Genomic DNA, 22,809 nt, shown 5'->3' with positions numbered 1-22,809 from the left:
TTTATAACCACCCATTTACGTAGTGGCGTTTGATGTAATCAAAGTACCCATCCGGTATAAGTGATTTACATGATCTCATGGTCGAAGGATTCGGTTACTATGTATCAAAATCTTATAGCAAGATGAACTTAATGACTTGATCTTACGCTACACTTATTATGGGTGTGTGTCCATTATATCATTCTCCCAATGACATAACCTTGTTATTAACAACATCCAATATTAATGATCAGGAAACCATGATCATCTATTAATCAATAAGCTAGTTTAACAAGAGGCTTACTAGGGACTATTTTATGTTTACATTACACACAAGTATTAATGTTTCCGGTTAATACAATTATAGCATGGGATGCAAACATTTATCATAAACACAAAGATATAATAATAACCACTTTATTATTGCCTCTTGGGCATATCTCCAACACCTCATTCTCCCCCTCAACCACAACCACTATTGACGCCGCCCTACCTCTCCTCCATCCCCTAGGGTATTCCCACCACTACATTCCCCTCATAATACACTCCACCATAGATCGGGCCCTTTGGAGGATCTCCGCCAAGGGATTTGGTCCCTGTCAAGCCGGTTTTGGACATCTTGGGATTTTGCTCCTCAAGCCTCCCCTTGAAGTTTTTCTTGCTCCATTGATCAAGGAGAGCAATGTTTTCGGGTAATTCCCCTCCTAACCTCCCTATGTCTTGGATCCCCTTGCCTCTCGCTTCATCTTTGAGGGATTTGAGAATCTAGGGTTAGGCTTAGGCTTAGGCTTAGTACCTCATGCCTTTGGAATGCCATACACCTCAAATCATGGGATTCACTCTATATTGTTATAATATATGTACAAGTATTGAGTTTTTGCATGAACTTGTGTCAAAAAAATCTGGAAGATTCATACTAATCATCATAGCCCGGCCTACGGCCCGGCGCGCCGACTCATACACCGGCCGGGCCGGCGTGTCGCCCGGCAGACAGGCTGGTCCGGTCTACTGCCCGGTGCTGTCGTCCGATGCGCCGACTCGCCTAGATTTTTTGCGCAATGTCGTCAAAACACTTGTATACATATTATACTTTTGGTCTCCTTATTCCTGATGACATGTACACTTATCCCACTGCTATCCCCCTCTATTTTCTCATTCACAGGTGATTCTAGTGATGGCAGTCGTGCCGCTGCCAAGAGGGACAAGCATGAGAGGCCCCCGGGGTGCCGTACAAGCACTCGTGTGCCTACCAAAGCAGCTCAGAGCAGTGGTCCGGGCAGTTATGCTAGAGGTCAGAGCAAGACAGCAGTGAAGAAGAGGAAACACAAATATTCAGTTCCAGATGATGATCTTGTAGAGAAACCACCAAAGTTCAATACTGGTACAGTTAAAATTGCTGGTTGGAGGAGACTCAGAGAGGAAAATCCCTATTGTTTCGGGGAAAGAACCTACAACGGCGGTGATAGGGAATTCTGGACCAACACTTAGGCTTGCTTCTGGGATGAGTTCTACAACTGTCCAGAGCTCATGAGGAATGACATGTTTGTGCAGCCCAAGTCCATCAACAAGGAAGAAATCCTCATGTTCAATGCCACTCGGTACCGCTTTGTGGTTTACACTTTGCAGAAGATGGGACGTCTTGATCTAGTGTGTTTAAAGCCTGTCAACTCTAAGACTATTGGGGAGTATTGCCCGGCTCTTGTCCGTCAGTTCCATTGCACATTTTCTTCCATGATGACCCTTCTAGCACTATGACTTGGATGACTGGGATGGAGCAGTATTCTTGCAACTACCTTGACTTCTGTCAAGCAATGGGATTCGGTGGTGGCCGTGCTCATGGTTTTCAGATCCACACTGAGGAACCATTCACCCATGGTAACATTGCATTCTGCTACCCCCAGAGCCTGCACATGCTCCTCCACTCATCTCATGGATGTACTACTCTTACCAAGTGCTTGTCAAGATATTCCGTGAGAGTCTAGTCAGCAAGTCTGGGGATTCAAGTGACTGCCAAGCCTACCATCTCAACCTCATGTACTACTGTCATCTTGAGAATGTCTGGAGGATTGATGGTTGTGACTTTCTCTACAATGAACTAAGATGCTCTGTTCGCAGCCGCATGACTCTAAACTTTGCTCAGTACATCCAGCAGCTTATCAATACCGTTGTGCCATCTCCTTACAACAGGAAGGATGAAGTGATAAAGATGGAACCTTTCAAAATTCTACAATGGGGAAACAAACTTGAAATCCCTGAGTTGATGCCTTCAGAGAGAAGGTCCAAGGAAAGGCATGACCCGGCTACTAGTTCCAGCTCCTCTATGCGCCCCAAGCAGGGTGCCTCTCGCTTCTTGACAAGTCAGTGGCAAATGTGCAAGAATACCAATGATGTGGCTCATCAAAGCCTTGCCCTGAATAGAGCAACTAGGAGGCACTAGAATGAATTCATGGGTGCAAGAAACTACCCTGTTCCTCCTCCTGGTCTTGAACTAGAGCCTGTGGTTGCTCCAACTTGGGAGATGCCTCCCATTGATGATGCCATGCTCCAGAACTTTGACCTATCCCTGTTTGCCCGTAGTGGATCTTCACATGGTGTTCCTCCTCCCAGGACTAGGTTTAGGACTGCTCCTGCTTCTGATGCTACTGGGTCTGGCTCTGATGGGTCTGAAAATGATGAAGAAAATGAAGATAATGATGAAGAGGAGTCACCAACTGAGGAGTTCTACTGATGGGAACACTAGCTTTCCTGCTATCTCCTACCTTTTTGGTGTTCCGATGCCAAAGGGGGAGAAGAGAGTAGAGTCTAGGATCACGGGTTTCCTGGATGGGTGTTGATGCTTGTGCACAAGCCATTGCTACTTTATTTGCTTCTTACTTGGCTTGTGCTATTTTTTTCCGGAACCATTTGCTACTTTTAATAATTCGTGTGTGGACGAGTTATTGTATGCTTAATCTCTATGTTGGATGATTATGCCTATTTCTTATATCTTGCTATATACTTGTCTATACCATGCTTGCTTCCTAAAGATATTGGGGGAGCTTCTCATATTTTACAAATGGTGCACTTTGCATTCAAACATAAATTCTCCAAGGCATACATAGGGGGGGCTGTCTTAATATCTTATATGGAATCAAGGTTCTGAGCTTATCATAATATTTATATGTGACTCTAGCTCGGTTTATCATCGTATACCAAAAATGGGGAGATTGTAAGGGTATTTTAACCTTATCCATTATTTTGGTAACAATGACACCGTAACTAGAGTAATCAGACTAATACATGCCTACAAGATTATTCTCAGGTATTAGTTTAACATGCATAATGGTGTATCAATGGAACAAGAAGGTGAAGGGAGACCCCCCCACTTCGATGAAAAAGGGGAACATCAGTTTTCCTCTCAGGCTGGTGCCTGGTCCGGCGGCACTGGGTGCTGCACCGACTGGTCTGGCGCAGACCTGCCCTGGAACCGGTGCACACCAGGCACACTCCAGGGACTCAGCAACTCACGCCCGGTTCCAGCGTCCGGTTTATGTCGGCTGGCCCGGCGCCAGCCCGGCGACACCGGCTCCAGCACCGGACCGCCCGGCGAGTGCCGGCTCGTGCGCCAATGCACACCGGGGCACTTCCAGTAAGCTGGGAAGCTCGCTCGATGCAGGCCGGACACCAGTCCCAGCGGCTACCGGCTGGCCCGTTCTGTGGCCAAGCGGCACCGGGCATGCCACCGGCCAGTCCGGTGCCAGGCCTGGCAGACCGGCCTCCTCGACTCACTACTGAGCTGGACAAGTACCCAACGGTTGGATTTCAAGTGGAGCTATATATACCCCTTCTCCTAGCTCAGAACGGTTAGGCACTACACTACAACTTGTTCTTGAGCTCTCTCTCTCATACCCCATTGTTAGAAACACAAAAAGCCTCAGATATCCGGGGAAAAGCTAGAGAAGGTCTAGGGTTTCTTGGATACCCTAGGTGGGCAAAAGCATCCGGAAGCATCCGGGCTGTGGATTTGCTCCTGACAAGATTGTGAAGGTTTGGAGGCTGCCTCAAAGTCTACCACAAGTGAAAGAGCTATTCCTTTGTGGGATAGGCTCAGAGAAGAAGGTGAGACTTCGTGGCATTAGGAAATCCTTCGTGGGATCCCCACCTCTCCAAACGTGACGTACCTTCTTGCAAAGGAAGGGAACATGAGAATACATCTTCGTCTCCGCGTGCTTTCGGTTATCCCTAACCGAACTCTTTACTTGTGCTATATATCCTGTGAGAGCCTTCGTGCTTGAGTTACTTGTATTATCATCTAGGGTGCCTCACCTAGTTTGCATTAGGCTCACCTTTATATTCCGTAAAGCCTAATATTGCAAAGAAAGAATTAAAATTTGTAGAAACATATTCACCCCCCCTCTAGGTTTACCATCTCTGATCTTACACAATGTCGGATACCCGAAGGGTAATGCCCACATCAAAAACCCTCAACAACATCACGACATCACGACATGCTGTATGATTCTTCACAACATGATAATCAAAGGTGAGAGAGGGTTAGACTTGGAGTTCTTCTATGACAATGTTGGTAGCCATGTCAACCGCAACGAAACCCCGATCGCATTCAAGCATTGTTTTGAAAGGCGTCGACAAACCGAAGATTCAGGCACACACACCCAACTTAACCTTGATCTCATCAAGCACCAGTGCAGCTACATGCCATAAATTGATGCAATTCATTTATTTCATTTCATTTCCTACTTACTTGTGTGAGGAGAATAATTATTTGCTTGGTACCATTCCTTATATGTTTCATTAGTTGGTTTAAACAATTGTTGTAATGTGATTTGAATTAAAGTGTAATTTGGATGACTATTTTATGGTGTCATGTCAAAACATTTATTTTTTTGGTTGAGTTTACTGTCATATTTGGGAAATTAGATGTATGCGGTTTTCCTTTTCAAGTTCGCGTGGGTTCTGTTTTACAATTGCTTTACAAAATCTGATCTGCCGCAGCCCACGCAGGCACATAATTCGCCCTCTACTCGCACGTTTATAGGTCCAGAGACCAAATTAGCGCAGCAGCCAATAGGCCGACGAAACTCAGAGCATCGTGAACCCCAAACAACACATGTGCCAAACATGTGAACAGACTGAACAAGGCTAAGAGCCGCTTTTTTGGACACCTCTGCGACATCCCTTAAACAACCTTAAAAACACTAATACTCCTTTTGTTTAAAAGTAAGTGTCTCAATTATTTTATAGATACAAATTTATTTACTGTACAACTAAAATACATCTAGATGAATGTACGAATGTACTTACAACTAAAATGCATTTAGATGCATCTGCATCAAGATAAAAATGAGATAACTTATTTTAGAATAGGGTAGTACATATTTTAAGTTCTATTCAAATTTAGTAAAACTTACCTAGCTAGAAGCCACCACAGCCATTTGAAGGCTTCTGCCGTCAGATCCTACCCACCCAATGCTCCAGACTGTTTTTTTTAGGGAAAGCCATCATGGCAACTTTATTGATCAATAAAAAAGGTTACATCGTTTGTAAGCAACTCGATGAAAAAATTTGGCGGATCCTCCATCCAAACTGAATGGGGTCCCTCCTCCTTACAAGCAAGAGTATGAACCACCCTATTACTTTCCCTATTACTATGAGAAAAGATAACATGGGCAAAGCCCCTAGCGAGGAAAGAACACTCCTCATAGATAGCAGCAGACGCTCCAATAGAGTTACCCCCATCGAGCATAGTAGATACGATACCTAAAATCACTATTTACGATTAGCTTCGTACACCCAATTTAATTTGTCAAAAGTAGCCCATCTCTTATAGCTCTTGCTTCTGTTGTCGCTGCATCCGATATAGAGGGAATGCTACAATTAATGCAAACAATGAAAATACCGCGAACATCACGAATGACAACGCCATGTAGCTCCAGTGCATGTATCGGCAAGAGAAGAGGCATCAACATTCAATTTGCAGTATCCTTCCTTCGGTTTTGTATTCCCCGTAGGATTGCTGACATTGTTTTATTCATTAATTAGCTTAAACTGATAGTCGATTTGTACCGTTAGATGATTTAGACCGTCCTAGGTCGCTCAAATGTCGTTCGCAAAAGTTTGGGAAGTGCTTTACATTGATCTGGTCGAGGCTTCTGAGAGTCCGCACACCCTCGCACGCCCCGAGATGCCTAGCTGGCCGCAGCCCAGCAGGTAAAACGATTTTTCTTTTTCGTTTTATCTCTCTTATTTATTTTCTGCATTTTTTTGAAAACTTTATTTTCCAGAAAAACATTCTTTAAAACTACTTTTCTAAATATGAACATGTTCAAAATTTGAACAAATTTCAAAAATTGGAAAATTTTATAATTTTAACAATTTTTAAAATTGAACAACTTTTAAATTTCAAGAATTTCAAATATGAACAATTATAAATATGAATAATTTAAAATTTGAACAATTTTCAAATGTGAACAATTTTATTTAAACATTTTTAAAATCTTATATTTTTTTAATTTGAATATTTTCTAGTCTAAACATTTTACAAATTTAAACATTTTTGAATCTAAAAAAGAAATAGAAACAAAAAAAAAAGGAAAAGGAAAATCAAAGAAGAAACATGAATGAGAAAACAAAAGAAACATAAGAAAACAAAGCCTAGCGCCTAACCGTGTCGGCCCATAGCGTGCAAGGCGGCACAGTGCAAGTGCCGACCTAGTCGTCACATAGGAATGGTTGGCATTTCCTATTGCACGCTTAGTGTGTTCTGTACACGTGCACGCTGACACGGGTGAGCCACATGGGTCAGCCCTTTAGCGGTGGTGGGTCATTTGGTTTTCCAACAGTTTTTTCAGTTTTCTCATTTTTTTTTTGGTTTTTGATTTTTCCTCCGGTTATTCGTTATGCACGGTTTTTCCAAAATTGTCGAATTTGATTTTTTTAGTTTGAACTTTGAATTTTTAACTTGTTCATGTTTGAACATTTTTCATTTTTTTAAATATGAATATTTTTTAAATATGAACATTTTTTAAGTTTGAACCTTTTCATGTTTGAACATTTTGAAACTTGAACCATTTATTTTCCCTTTGGTCTGATTTTGTGTGATATCCTAGCCCAGACTTTAATAAGATTAGTAGAATACTCATACCAATAAGTCGTAACTTTTTCCGGAAGCTCACCTTCAAAGAACTTCGAGGAGCGGATTTGAGGATGGGTGACCGACTGGAAAGTCGATCCTAGGTACGCACGAACGAGGACAAAATGCATAGTAAAAGGACAAAATGCATAGTAGAAAAATTAGTATTGGTCTGTGAAACTAATGCTGCCAGGGGTGATCGGGTTGTTACACTGCGGTGGACCTGCAGGGCTAATCTATCCATCTACCCGTCACCGTCTTGCATTCTGCAGCCGTGCTGTTCGTTCGCGCGGGCACATCCGTTATCGTGGCCTTGAAAGTTCGTTACACTCTCGTCTTGTCAGTTGCCGCCTGCCTACGCGGTTGCCAGTACCATTTGTCCTACTCGTTGACGGCGGAGCTTCATAAAAAGTTAACAACAAATATAGTAGTCTACGTCGAACGTTCGATGAAGCGATACTACTTACGGGCTACGGCTAGGAAACACGACGGCTGCGGCGATCTACTCCAATCCCAAACCAATGATCGGACCAAGAGTACTATATGGATGAGTGAAAAATAAACAAATGGAAATGAGAACTGTTCTCGCCGCAAAAAATAAAGAAAAGAAAATGAGAACTGTTGCAGTGTCGTTGCATGAATGACAGAATGACCAAAAGGCCCGATGGAATGGAACATGAAAGCTGTTCCAAGGGGCAACCGGAAAGGCGAGGAAGATGAGAAAGGGCTGGCTATTCATAGTGTGTATCTTTGCGAATTACTGCTATAATTGCTGTCGTGCTGCCCCTTTTTATGCTGCTGTCGAGGCGAGCAGGTCCAAGGAAGCCACGCATCTAACTTTTCCTCCCACATAAATGTCTAAAATAACATTCGTGTCGACCAGGCTAGCCTTCTTGCCCAGTGATCAATTTCATCCCAACTTATTGGCTGGCTCAAGAGAACATCAAAGCCACAGCAAATGTGCTACAATGCAGCAACACTTTCAGCTCAGATGCATGCACAGAGGAAGCAATTCAGCAGAGGCAGGATGTGAACTGGAGATTTTGCTAACATGTCACACAAACATTTCATTTTCTTTTGGAAATGGAATGGGGCGGAAGCCTTTGTTTCTAAAAAAAGATTTTGCTAACATGTTACATGTGCCGTGGTGTGCATGCTATCGAGTTCTGCCTGGACAGTGCAAGTTCTTCTGTTCTTCGATCTGGAATGCCGTTGCCAAGTTCAGAAGATACAAATCCGGGCAGCCGTCATGGGCAATAATAAGCTGACAAAAAAGTTTATTTGCATACAGCGGCCGGCCAAACTGTGGATTAAGAAGAGCGCGGATCCCATGAAAACTGTTTACATCCAGTGCACTATCTAGTAGGACAGAAAGTGTAGAGCCATTGAAGTTGAGTGGACAATTCAGAGATTCAGAGAAGCAAATACATAGATATACATAATATGGCAGTGTAGAGCCATCGAAGTTGAGTGGACAATTCAGAGATTCAGAGAAGCAAATACATAGATATACATAATATGGGCTTGCATGGGATTACAACTAGGAGGACGGAACAAACGAGAAGCACCAGAGATGATAGTACACTAGAGATGATCACTTGAGTTACTAGGTGTTTCAGCACACAGATCAGCTGACAATCATAGGGGTCCTAGACTAGACATGATGCACCCACAGCTGCAGCTTGGCACCTCCTCAGATGGGGCGTGGAACAGCGGCGGCCTAGCTGCTGCTCGAGGACGATGACTCGTCGGACTCGCAGTCCCATGCAACCTCGTAGACCTGCACCCTGCGGTGGAAGCTGCGGTGGCAGCCGCAGGCCGAGCACTTGAGCGCGGCTAAGGTGCCCTCCTCGCCATCAGCGATGAACTCCCGGCACCCGTCCACGGCGTAGCCCCCAGTGCTCGCGGCATGGTTGCGGCGGCAGTCGCCGTACCGCACGCTGCAGCAGCTGAACCGCACGATCGGCTCGCACCTCCTGAGGATCACCAGCCTCTTCATCGTGAGGTGACTTCTCTCTCCCCAGATAGCTTTCTTTTGGCACAAACCAACTCATCTCCACAGAATTCCATATTTATAGCCATCTCCATCTCCCTCCTTCGCCTAATGATATTTTGTTTCCGATGGACAAGGACAAAGTGCATGCTAAGCTGCGCAAACTTGACACGATCGCTCACTCATGCATGTGGAGACCTAATTGGGCTGGCCAAATTGATGGTCCAGCAAAATTCCACCTCACATCAGCACATGTGAACAATTCTTGGGCCATTAAGAAAAACCTTAGATTGGAGCCCTACCTCGATCTCTGGGGGTGTGTGTCTGTATTCTTTCTTTCTTCTCCTTTTCTTCCTTTCATATAATTGGAGTGACCAGTTAAGGATACTTGAATCTTAAGAATCCCAAAGGAGTAGGCCCCTATGATAGAAAGGATATCATCAGCACTGCATGCCAGCCTAGATATCTATGAAGGCAGGGTGTTGTTTTGCTTTGCTCGTTCTCTGGCCACCAGGCACCTGTTGCTCTACCCACTTCCTGTCCACTAGATTTACGTTACTGTTTCAGCATGTGACATAATATGTAGACATGATTTTCTATATAGATGTAGACTCCTAAACAACAGTTGACCGAGCATGATAGGGAAAAAGGTAACGACCAATCATATATAGGAAAAGAAGGAATCAGAATCATGCAATTGGTGCAAAAGTGAAGACATCATTTAATCGAGCACGCAACCATGTATTTTCCAGTAAGGGTTAGTGAAATGGCACGGAAGAATATAACGTAGGATGACCTGAGACCAAAGAAGGCTTAGACATTGATGACACAATATACTTTTTTGAATACCAAACTTACCAGAAGCATTCGGACATTGCAGGGCAGCCCAAAAATACTATTACATGTAGGCTGTGGATGGTCCCTTTTTGGGTGGGGTCCAAAGGTCATCACACCTTTACCTTTCTTAGGTGCTACATCTACTTGGAAAGCAGGGATCTTCAACATCTGTCAGATAAAAGAAAAAAAACTCTCAATTTAATGATACCCAAGTGTATGGCAATGAAAGAAAGAATAGCATGCATATTTTAATATGTATGTATAATATCAAAATGCAAACATATGAAAGAACCTCTAGTTGACAAGCGAATGGGCACCAAAGACTCAGCTAGTGTAGTCAGAATTCAGCACTGGCAAAAACATTGTGCTCTCCATCCCCAAGTTTAGGTCTTGAAACGGGAGAATATAACATCAAGAGAAATAACAACTTGGAGAAAAACAAATGTCAAAGTTTCAATATTGGGTAGAGTTAGAAATATTTGGAAGTTGTGAACGACATCGTGAGCTGAAATGTTGAAGATTGCCAAATAAGCAAAGATAATCATGCAAGTGAAGACCCAAGCCGACTCCCCTTTTTGCGGTTGCATGCCAATATTAAGCTTACATTGTGCACAAAGCAATAACATAACCTTTCATTAGAACAAGTGCAAATGAGTGAACAAGAGATCACATGCAACTATGGCAAGAAACATGTGCATTGTAGTCCAGTACAGAAGCTTCACCCTCTGAATTCAGACGGCAAATTGGCAAGTGCAAACACATGTTGGGAATACCATGATACTGGATTTTTTGTTGGATTAAATGAAATTAGAAAAAGAAGCTTTTCCCATTAAGAGCATCAGTGTTAAGAGCTATAATTCCCCCCTATACACGATAACATTGCTCCTATATAGTTTTGTCTTCACTTCAAAATATGCTTGTCTAACTCCATTTTAGTCCTAGATACCTTGTCTCTGTCATCATGTCACCTTAACAAGATATTATGCACATGTTCAAGAGAGCTTTTGCAGCCCAGTCACTGAATGATATCTTATGGTAGAAACTGACAGAAAAGTGGGCAAGAGAGATAAAATCCTTCCAATCTGAGCTACCACCATTTTGAAATATTATATGAAACACATAAAGTAGCACAAAATTATCTATCAGCTGTAGCAGTGTGCTCATAGATCACTGCTGCAGCTACCTTAGGCTTTCTTTTCTTTCAAATCAATCTTTGACCAACTGAAGAGATGATGCAGTGTGCCAATGGGCAAGTATACAGTCCTGTGAAAAATAAAACAGTGCCATGCTCTCAAACACAGAATTGTTCATTGATTTCAATGGGTTAGCTTATTAAATTACCTGGATAGGACATTCAAACAACAAACCTACAGACTCTATGGCTGAATAAAAATCAGTTTCAGGTAAACCAAGTTGGTGTACATATAAAAACCATGTGAAGTAGAACACATTACAGAGTGCAACAACATGGACACCAAATTATTTACCTGGAAAAAACACAGCGAGAGGAAAACAAAGGTTAACAATCAAATGTAAGATAATTCTGATATCATGGTTCACGAATCATTGCCATCAGCCAACAAAAGTGCTTCAGCATTTGCCGTGTGCACATGTATGCAACATAGCGAAACATCCATGATAACACTGATTGAATATACTGATGAAAGATACCTCATGAATTGAACAGAGGCTCCACATTTGACCCCATACCAAGAAAAAAGAAGCCAATTTCTCAATTACTCCAAATCATTGGTTGTTTTCATAATTATACACAGATAAAATGTTCATGAAAAACATGTTAAGGCAATATTTCGCAAATTTTCAAACATATCAGCTACATGAACTACTTTATGAGTAGGACATGTAACTGTTCTGTAAATATATTTTCAGCAACCTAACGTAACTGTGCTCGCACAAATTTCAAAAGATTACAAACCCAAAGAGTTCTGTATTGCGACCAAAAAATGCAATTGATTGTGACCACTTGAAGCTGTGCTGGATAGTTGATCATCAGACTTTGTGTACCTGTGTGTTGGCTACGCAGGGGGGGTAGAGTCATAAGCAACTGATGATGAAGATACATGCTGCAATACATTGGCAAACACCAAGGGCACTGATATGATTCTTATAGGTTGTAGGAAAATGGCATTAACATGTTATGGTTTGGGCTCTACATGGGCAGACCGGCAGACATAATAAAGATGATACCATCTGTATGAACTTATCCCAACCCACTAATGACTAGCTTAGCTTCGAAACTTGATAGGTTGTATGCAATATTGCACAAACCAGGGACTAGCCCCTGTGGTCACTTCGTAAAGATGATGAACTAAATGAGCACCCGCCATGAGTCGTGTGTGCCTCGAACAGGGGTTAGCGAGCTGCAAGCACACATGCTCAGCTAGCTACAGCCGACCATACACTCGGTCATAGTATATGAAATACTAAACAGTCTGAGCTTCTGAAATAATCACTTACTGCAATTTGCCATAATCAGGGCTAAACTACATTCTATCACGATGGGACTATAGTGTCAGAAATTCGCTTTTGAGCTCAAGCTACAGGGAGCCCGGGTTTTTCAAAATTTGAAAACAATATTTCAAAGTATCAAAAAAAATCTGAAAAAAAATAAAAAATCCTTGATGTAGATAGTAATGTACTCTACTGACATAAGAAATCTCAACCCGAAATACCTTACATTCTAGGGTTAACAAAAATAACAAAATCTGACAGAATTTGGTTGAATGAAAATTTGCACTGTTCACTATTTTAGATGTCATGTTTTTTCATTTTTGTGCACCCAAAAATATGGGGTATTTCGAGTTGAGAATTTATTTTTTCACGTTCGTAGAGTACATTATTTTCTACATCTAGAATTTTTTCTTGGATTTTTTTGGAACTTCAAAAAACCGTGTTTGAATTGTTCAACAAAAAAGGTTCCATATAGCTTGTGACCCAAAACACTGCACTTAGAAATTCGATTTAGAGCTTGAGCTACAAGGAGCCTGATTTTTAATAGAAGGAAGTAGCACTGTTAGGGGCTCAGGCGAATCGTTTCAAGGAAAGGAATTGCGATGGTCTGTCGTCCGATTCTAACATGAAGAAGGAAGTATTACCTATATACTAATTTGCTAGGATGCAAAATATGTGTGAAAAAGTTGCACTTTACACTTTCAATTGATAATATGTGAATCTGTGAAACAGATGTATTCAGCTACAAATAGCAAGTGATAAAAATATTGTCTCCATCAAGCAAGTCAGAATGTCACAATACATGGAAGGCCGAAAAAATTGCTTGACTGCTTTATTTAAAAATAGATTAATCACTACACCAGCTAACATCTTCCTAAGAGTGCAAATTCCTATCCACACCAGAGCACGCTACCATGGAACACTACAGCTCCTAGTAGTTCAGACATTTCAATTAGACTTAAGATATCATGAATCTTCAGGCACCATATACTTACATACATCGGATCAGCCTTCAATCTGAAACAGCTGAACAGCATAACTAAAACTCAGTCAAGTAAAGTGGTCATTCTCTATCCTGAATCGAATCACCACCGAGATCTTAAGGAACCAACTGTATGCCGGTTTCTTCTTATGACGGTTTCTTCTTTGATGATATCTGTACGGGTGTAGCCACCGGAGGTTAGGACCATACCTCTTGGAACGAAGTCCGTGAGCAGGAATAAGCGTCGGTTGCTGGCTCTGGTTACCTAGCGCCGCCGGCGTCGGCGTCGCCGTTGCCGGAGAGGGGGGGGGGCTGTAGGATGGGATTTTCCAAAAAAAAATCTTAGGGAAGAGGATGTGTTTAGGTTTTCTTCGAAATTGGTGGTGGGTAGGGAGGGTAGGCTAGAAGGCATGGCAATGGGCTTTCTATGGATTTCGTTTGGGCTGGGATGGGAAGCAGAATTCCGCAAGAACCTCAGATGTAGGCATATAGTTTATGATCCGATGCTGCCTGGGCCGGACTAGTTTGCATGACCTATAAATGACTAGGAGTTTTTTTTTTTTTTGTGCTTTGCTTCTGTTTCCTTCGAGGGACATTTTCCTTTCTAGCATAACACTACGTGCTCAGCAATTTTCTTCTAAAAACTTCTTATGAAAATGTACTTAAATAAACTTACCGAGTTCTTATGAAAATTGTCTCGACCCGGTCTGTCCCTTCCTTACCGAGTTGCACTCAGGTCGTCATGCCCTCTAGGGATGCACTAATTAAAGTCAAATATACCCATTGAATCTTTGAGCTATGCGTCTTTCACTATCTTCCCAACACCCTCCTTCGTCGATTCCACGGCTGGCGGTATCAACCCTTCGCTGCTTATTGTCACCAAGATCGTCAACGAAGCTACAAGGGCAAGAACCACTAGCAATTACTCACTAGGTCTAGGTAATTTTGGTTCTCGTCTAGCTTGAGTCTAGCCCCATCTATGTGTAAGCTATAAGGTCTAGACATGGGCATGGGCTGCACGGCCCGGTTGGCCTGAAAATCATGGGCCTGAATTTCGAGCCTAAATGTTGGGCCGAGCCAAACTCGGGCTTGCAAGATGCGTGGTTTAGGAAAGAGTCGGGCTAGGGTCGGGCTTGGGCTCGGGTTGCTTTATAAGCCCAACGGTCGATCATGGCCTGGGCCTATGTTTTTTTGCTTTGGGCTTTTTGGGCCCGGCATAGTCCGAGTTTTGCCCAGGTGTAATAGAGTAAACTAACCACACAACTTTTCTATGACCCCCTTTACTTTTACATATATTTATGTATTGGTCCTTGTATCTAGTCAGTCTAACCCCACCAAATTTTGTCCCTGGCTAGCCAATGAGTCCACTGAGTCAACAACCAATGAGTAAAAGGGTTACTTTGCCATGTGTTAGCTGACATGTGAACCTAGGGTGTTGAAAACGCTTTCAAACAACCCAAAACGAGGGATTTTTGGATTCAATGATAAGTAAAAATGTTCCGACGCTTGTGGTTGTGCATGTAAAAACTTTGTGCAATTGTTGACAACTTTGTGAGTTTTCTTAGCTTGTGGGCACCAAGGTTTTTTTTGTCGTGGGCCAAGATTCCAAAATCACGCCGAAAACTAGTTATTCCAGTTACCACCAAGAAAACTTTATACCAGAAGAAATATACCTATATTTATATAATTTTTACAAATTTAAATATTTTGGTAATTTTGGAAAAAAATATAAATTCGTTGAAAAATGTCGGGCGAAATTATGACCTGTGTTTCCGGTATTACCGAAAAACGGTAATACCTCTGCCGACCGGGTTTTTTTGCAACCAAGAATTACAAACTTTGGTGGGCACAACTCATTGACATTGTTTGGGCGATGTCGCATGCATGTAGAACGAACAATCGAGACAATGAATGACCAACACATAGTTGTCTTATGGGAGATGGTACACCGCCGACCATGCATGAGCAAAAGTAAGACAGAAGAATAAGCTAGCAAGCTCCCCTAACTAACCGGCTCGAATCAGCTGCAATCATGCATGATGTCTACGTGCGAGGAAAGAATAGGTACTACTGACTGTACCATATCAGCTGACGACAAAAGGAGAAGAACAATAAGTGGAGTTGCAATCAACGTACGTTTGAGGGTTAAATTTCATGGGCACCCATGCGTAAACTACCCTCTTGAAGCGGGCTTGTGCTAGCACTAGCGCACATGATCAACGCACACAAGATGAGCTTAAATCCGGACGCGCAGATTATTTCCGCGTGAAAAGAACCAAGACACTGTTATGTTTTGCGTGTTATTGCTATCAGGTCTCACAATCTCACGAGATATGTACATAGATGTATGCATATGCCATGTTGTTCACTGTTCCAGTACCATGCACTTAGGCTATGCACACTTATGCTGGTCGATTCGATGTGCGACGCCGTACGGCCCATGCAACACGTACGTTTGGTGTCGTGCTTGGATGTGATCAGTGCTCCATTAATTCAATCGAGAGATCGATCGAATAACACTGTTACGATTAATTGTACCGTGCACGTACGCGTCCCATATCTGCAGTGCATTGTAACAATCGCTAGCACAGGTAGCTTCGTGTGTACCGTGTACGTACGCGTGTAGCTAGTACTACCATCTTAATTTAGCCCTAAACCTGAGTTGCGTAAGGGCTTGTTCTGTTATAGGTGGGGGTTTAAAGTGGGATGGAAAAGGATTAGAGCATTTCTAGCGGATCGTGTAAAAAATTGGCCTTTAAAACGTCAATGGAGGGCGCCTTAATCGTTTTTTATGGTCTCAAATGAGCTATGCCCCGTAAAAACGGATTGTAACATCCTTTCTGCCCCTTCTTGCGGGAGCTCCGCCCCGGCATGCCCCGCCAAGCTGCGTCCCTGCCCGCTCCACCGCCCCTGCTCTCCGCCGCCGACCAGCGGGCGGCCGCCGTGCTGCCCTGCTCCATGACCAGGTCAAGGTCGAATCCAACCTGATTTGGACTTGTGGCTGTCGATTCCAGTAGCGGAGGTAGAATTAAAATTTAGGTGTGGCGGAATGACCATGTACTAAGCAAAATTAAGTAATTTATGTACAATTATGGATACATACTATGCAAAATATAGTAATTTAGGTGTGGCAAAGGCCATAGCTTGCCAGATAGCTGGCTCCGCCACTGGTCGATTCCGGCGATAACCATCCGATTTTAGCATCTCGTGTGTTGAGGTTCGACGGAATTTGGCTGGAATCCGACAAGCCTAGCGAAAGAAGGGCGATTGGCGGGATCTGAAACTTCCCAACAACCAGCTTTGACCAGTATACACGACCGATTTTGCTCAGTTTTGCCTCCGAAACTTCAGATTCAAGGGTCGTGGGGGTCGGACTATTTTAAGGGATCTGATAGGGCCAATTTTCGATCAAAACTGTAAAATTCAGTTATTTAAGGGTTTGATCACTTTTATGAGATCTACTAGAGATGCTTTAAGGCTGTCAAACCCCTCCAAACCTACCCCAATGCTTGGTAGAAATAATGGATCAATTCTAGTTTTCCATGCAAAAAAAAAATTCCTAGAAATCTTAATGATCATGTGTGGCATGACATGATAAGAGACGGAGGTGCTAAATTTGGTCTCACATAAAGAAGCTACGAAGAGTTAGATTTTATAAGATAGTGTTTCACCGGTTGGTAAATGAGTGAGAATAGGAATTCTACAGGTGTGGAGTTAACCGAACAAAACCTAAAACATGTTCATAGACATCGATCCATGTATGCATGTCCATTCGTCATGATGCGTTTTGGATTGCAGAAATGTAATTGCTGGAGAATATAATATATTACTGTGTTGGAAGCGTTTGTCGGGGCTGTCTACCGTGGCAGTAGATTTTTTTAGTAGTCTGTTTGTACTTGGCTTTGTCCTATGTTCCATTAACTATGCAATTCTCCTTACTTACTAGTACTATTCATTTTCTAGATACTAAGAACATAACATCAACTCATAATAAATAGCACGATTAATTATATAAAAAAAATCTCGTGATTTGGGCTAATTAAATATGTTACATGTGGTGTCCCTATCTATATACAGTAAGAATGTATGCAATATCCATATTAATCATCACCAATGTATGAGAGAGAAATGCTATTAATTATTCTCAGAAAAAATAGTGATCTTGTATAGATAAAAAATATACTTTTGGTAGTAACCTTGTACTACCTCCATCCCAAGTCTTAAGGCCTATATTTTTTTTCAGAATTAAGTTTGACTAAGTTTTTATAAAAAATCATTAACATTAAAAATACAAAATCAATATTATTAGATAGATAATGAAATATATTTTCGTATGGTACCTACAAAATATATATTTGTTCATAAATTCTTTAAAAAGTTTGGTCAAACTTTACTTCGTTTGACTTTCTGGAAAAAAATATAGACCTTAAACCTTGGGATGGAGGTAGTATTAGCGAAAGGAGTAATTGATTAAGATACTCCATAAACCTCTTCCCCAGTTTAAAAAAAAATAGAAATTACACCTCCGATCGCATGCGTGCATTTGCATCGGCAAGGCAGGCCATCCATAGACCATATGGAGAGAACCGGAGAAGCACGCACGCTGGCATTGCACGCGGCGTGCGTGGCACCAGAGTATTTGACACACTGACACAACAAACAGCTATTTTTCGCTGCTATATATATGATGAGTATGTATTGTTATCATTATTCATTGCTGTGTTAGAGCATCCCCACTCGTTGGCGCTCCCCACGCCCAAATCCGGCGAAATTTTCGTCCGGATTGGAGGAAGATTTGGCGTGGGGAGGAGTAGTTTCCCAATCGTGTGCTCCCCAAGCGACGTTTCTCGGGGAAAAAGAGGATGGCTCGGGGAATCCGGACGAAAGAGGAGACACGTGGGCGTGGGCGGTTGGCTTAGCTTCATCCGGAGTCCCCGAGCGCTCCCCGGGGGGCCGGGGATGGCGTGGGATCGCCGGATGAAAATAGGCCCAAATCCGGACCAAAACGAGGAACCGGGGGCGTGACTGGGCCGAATTTCGCCGTCCGGATGAAAAAAAGTGGCCGTGGGGGCTCTGTGGGGAGACGAGTGGAGATGCTCTTATCCCTTTGCATGCACCGTCCGGACACCGGCATGTGCAGAGATTATTAACTCATTAGTGATGGGTAGTAATGGGAAGCATGTGGGGAATTAGACCCCTGCTAGATTCATCACATTGCCTGCCCCAACTCGCCTAAAGTTCAATTTCTTCACCTAGCTAGGGCCCCAGACGTATTGCGTGCATATGTGCACACATCAAGAGTTAGTTAGCTCTTTTGCTATGTCTGCACACTATTGTATCGCTAGCTCGGATAAAAAATACCTGTCGTTGAGCTAAAATCACGACAATTATTTTGAACTAAAAAAATTCTGCGGGTATTATTGTGCGGCGTACTAAAACTTTTACGTATGGACGGCAGGGTGCAAATGTGACATGGTCTTGCAGTTTACTGTTAGTTGATAAGTCTTATCTTCGAGATGCACGCATGGTCCATAGCTCGACAAGGATGGTGTACTTGTGCGTGTAAGTACGTTACATTGTGGCGACAGGGAGAGATGTCGGAAACGCTAGGCTTATTCGCGAAATTGATCGAGTTATGCCTACTTGATCATCGATCGATCTAAACCCTGACCTCACAGCTAGCGCCGCTGCTGTGGTCACTCTACAACTCAAGCTTGGACCTGGAACGCAGTTGCCGTTGCAGCCTTCCAGGAGTAGCTCTGTTGTGAATGCACATGTCCTACAACTTAGTACTATGTCGATTAAGCAAGTGCAGGTTGATTTTTTTTTACCACTCCAGTATCTGCAGTAATGCACCATGGATCCCAGCTCACTAGTCACCAGTTCTATATTCTGAATACTCTCTTGCAGTGCAAAATATTGTCATATGTCAGCAGCTGATTTGTTTGTTCATATTTGCACCATTGATGGCGAGTAAATGTGATGAACCAACTCTGTATTCCATGGATCGATGGGCATAAATTCTCCTGCAGATGTAGAAACTACCTGAAGAAAAATGCGAGGCCGGCCAGAATTAGCTGCTGCTCCTGCAGCATTGCATCAAATTTTGGTTCAATCCCTCCCCGTTCTAGTGTCTTTTAGAAATGCATCCAGATTTTTGTTTGCCAATGTAGCTACATGCATGATGTTCATCTCAAGGAGGCCCCGAGACACATGCCGTGTCACAGGTCTATGCTCGTGTGCCCTCTCCTCCATCTTTACAGCTGGAGTAGAGCAAGGAGAGAAGCAGCATGCATGGGAATGGAGCTGATGATACTCCAATAATAAGTCCCCTCACATGTGCAGTGGTGGAGGGCATGCATTTATGTCCTTGTTTTCCTTTTCGCTCAGCATTCAATTCACACACACACACTCTTGAGTTCTTCTGTCACTTTTCGTTTATCATCTCCCTCCCTGCCTCGGCCCTCTTTATCTCCATGCACCCAGCTCGATCGTCGATCCTTCCATGACCATGACGCATCATGAGTCAAGTTTTGTCCTCCTTGTGACCTTATCTTTCATTTGAAAAAGGTCAAGTTTTTTCCTCCTTATGACCTTATCCTTCAAAAAAGAGAGCCAAGATTTCTTCAGTAAATTACCGTCATTGTTCAGCCATGCATGCATATGTTCCTTATCTATGCAGACTACGTACACTGAAATTCTCGAGCGTGTCACTCAAAGTCTCTGCATCACACTACTAGTATAATGGAGGAAACATTACTTAACTACGTACCCAGGGGTTCACATGCCCTGCCAAGTACACAAACTAAAGAACTCTTAACTTTCCCCTGTGAGTGTGAGGTCATGGCTTGCATATGAGATCGATCGGGGAAAGGGTATTTCTATTAGAGGGTGGCGTGGTGCATGCATAGGCGGGAATTAAGGGCAGTGCCCTTGCATGGCCGCCAGGACGAGAAAGGAAAACGTCAATGCAGCGACGAGACGACGTACTCCATGACCTACGTTCGCCTTCGCCACTCCCTGTGCTGCACTTGCTCCATGCAGCAGGCTCCTTGTTTCCCTGCTCTTTTAACTTTTCTTTGCCCTATCAACAGGAAGATTATTGGATTACTTATGTGGGAGTAACAAAGGTAATAACATATCACTACCAACTAGGCATTTGAATGATATTTTTTATTTCAATGAATAAGACGCACACTTATTTTAAGACGTACTAACTAGTATCATTAGATCGTATTAAAATTTTAAAACATATTCTAATGATGCTAATATTAATATTACCTCCATCCAGGTTTACAAGGTCCACACACATCCCTAGATCATGAATTTGATAAACATAACATAAATTATACAACATAAAAATTATATCATTATAAAATAGAACATCTAAGTTTTGTAATGATATATTTCTGTAATATTTACACTGTATTTGTTGGATAAATTTATGACATATGGATACGTGCAAGACCTGTAAACCGGGAAAGGGGAAGTACAATGATTTTTTATGCATTTAAAGTAATTCTTGGTCAAAGAAAAAACACGAAAAAGCGAGAGCACCTTATTCTTTGGAATAAAGGGAGTATGACATGTCATTAAATGAAGATAGATAATTGTGGTAACTAGCTACACTATGTTAACATAACATCACACTTCTCAAGATAAAATGAGTCTACAATCTAATTAACGTCACACTTCCAACATTTTTCCTCATATATGATACTACATCTATGTTAGTCCTGGTAAGCACTATGAAAGTAGTAACATAGACTGGTGTCCTATGCATGACACAACTCTATGTTATTCCGCACTATGACTAGTCTTACTTGCTCCATTTTAAAATAAGTATAGTAAATTTATCTAGATTTGCATATATTTACACGGTAAAACATATTTAGATACATACAAATCTAGATAAATATGTGACACTTATTGGAACGACGGAGTATGAAGTAACTATTAGGTGTGCTCGGGAACAAACACTCCTGGTTAAAAATGGTATTTTCAGTTCTCTGATTTTTTTAATCATAAATCACTCATAGACATGACTAAGTATTACGTGTATCTAGGAAGGCGGTGATCCAATCTGTTCATGTATTTGCTATGGGGGTGTTCAAAATTCCGAAGAATATTTGCATGGAGATTATTGATGCTATGTCGGCTTCCTGGTGGGTGACACTGAAGAACAAAAATGTATGCATTGGAGTGCTTGGTGGAAGATGTGCATACCGAAAAAACAGGGAGGTATGGGCTTCCGAGATCTTCATGCGTTTAATCTTGCAATGCTTGCAAAACAAACTTGGAGACTTCTGACTAGACGGATACTCTTTGTGCACAATTCCTGAAGGCCAAATACTATCCAACTGGAGATTTGCTTAATGATGGTCCAAAGAGTGAGTCATCTTTCACATGGAAGAGCATTGTTAGTGGTATCCAAACTTTTAAGAGAGGTCATATATGGAGAGTAGGAACTGGACGGAGTATTAATATTTGGAAAGATCTGGATTCCTAGGAATGTATCTAGGAAAATTGACACGGTGCGTGGTCAGAATCTGTTAAGAACTGTTGAAGAACTGATTAATCCAGCTACTAGACTTTGGGATGTAGAACTAGTCCGTGATACTTTCCATCCTTTTGAAGCTCAAAAGATCTTGGAAATACCGATTGGCCCAAATCTAGAGGATGACTTTGTTGCATGGCATAAAACAAAATCTTATACTTTCTCAGTTCGTTCTGCATATTATACCGAGTGGGAGCACCAGTTTCGGATCAAAATAGGGCATGCTGATGGACAAGGATCATCCACGACAAATCCTGTCTGAGATATACTTTCGAAGCTAAGTGTTCCTGCAAAAATTAAGATTTTTGGGTGGAGGGCCTTGCATGGATTAATTCCACGGGTTAGTGTTTTGGCAAACAGACATATCAAAGTCTCCGCCCAATGTATTATATGTATGCAAGGCTCAGAAGATATCCGTCATTTAATGTTCACTTGTAAAAGAGCGAAAGAAGTCTGAAAATCATTGGGGCTTAAAGAAGTGATCGATAACGCTTGTTTGGACAGATCCGGATCTGTGGTACTGGAAGAAATATTAAGAAGCCCTACAAAAAAGTAGCCTGTTCTTGGTCAGCTCGGTTTGCAAGAAATAATTCTTGTATCATCTTGGTATATTTGGTGGCAGAGAAGGGAAGTTGTGAAGGGAGAGAGGGTGGCGCCTCCATTGCGATCGGCTTTTTCAATACAAGCACTTACCCTCAATTATGGCTTAGCGGCGAAAAATGCAATCCCGAGGCAGATACAGTGGCTTAAACCTCCTCGGAATAAATACAAAGCTAATATTGATGCTTCATATTTTCCAAATGGTATGGGGGCAGTGGCAGTAGTTATTCGTAATGATCATTGCGAGGTGATAGCGGGAG

At 42.3% G+C, this 22,809-nt stretch overlaps 1 protein-coding gene across 4 annotated transcripts; it reads right to left on the bottom strand.

The window, feature by feature from the left end:
- Positions 1-8,594: 8,594 nt before the first annotated feature.
- Positions 8,595-13,758, bottom strand: LOC127301601 (mini zinc finger protein 3). Of its 4 annotated transcripts, none has more exons than XM_051331874.2 (4): positions 10,231-13,758; positions 9,960-10,106; positions 9,404-9,645; positions 8,595-9,308 (listed from the first exon to the last, which is right to left on the bottom strand). In XM_051331874.2, the coding sequence occupies exon 4, from the start codon at positions 9,105-9,107 to the stop codon at positions 8,829-8,831; it is 279 nt and encodes a 92-aa protein (XP_051187834.1). In that variant the 5' UTR covers positions 9,108-9,308; positions 9,404-9,645; positions 9,960-10,106; positions 10,231-13,758; the 3' UTR covers positions 8,595-8,828. The 4 variants fall into 4 exon arrangements, with proteins under 4 accessions (XP_051187834.1, XP_071676355.1, XP_071676357.1 ...); XM_071820254.1 differs by having other exon boundaries at positions 9,404-9,638; XM_071820256.1 differs by having other exon boundaries at positions 9,404-9,521.
- Positions 13,759-22,809: the final 9,051 nt, after the last annotated feature.

The sequence above is a fragment of the Lolium perenne genome, chromosome 5, assembly GCF_019359855.2.
Source record: "Lolium perenne isolate Kyuss_39 chromosome 5, Kyuss_2.0, whole genome shotgun sequence".
In the NCBI taxonomy this organism is placed as follows: Eukaryota; Viridiplantae; Streptophyta; class Magnoliopsida; order Poales; family Poaceae; genus Lolium; species Lolium perenne.
Note: the sequence above shows the minus strand (reverse complement) of the source record. Positions and strands in the feature narration are given on the sequence as shown.

Coding starts and splice junctions, on each gene's coding strand:
- LOC127301601 (XM_051331874.2), bottom strand. CDS start 9,107: ATGAAGAGGCTGGTGATCCTCAGGAGGTGCGAGCCGATCGTGCGGTTC.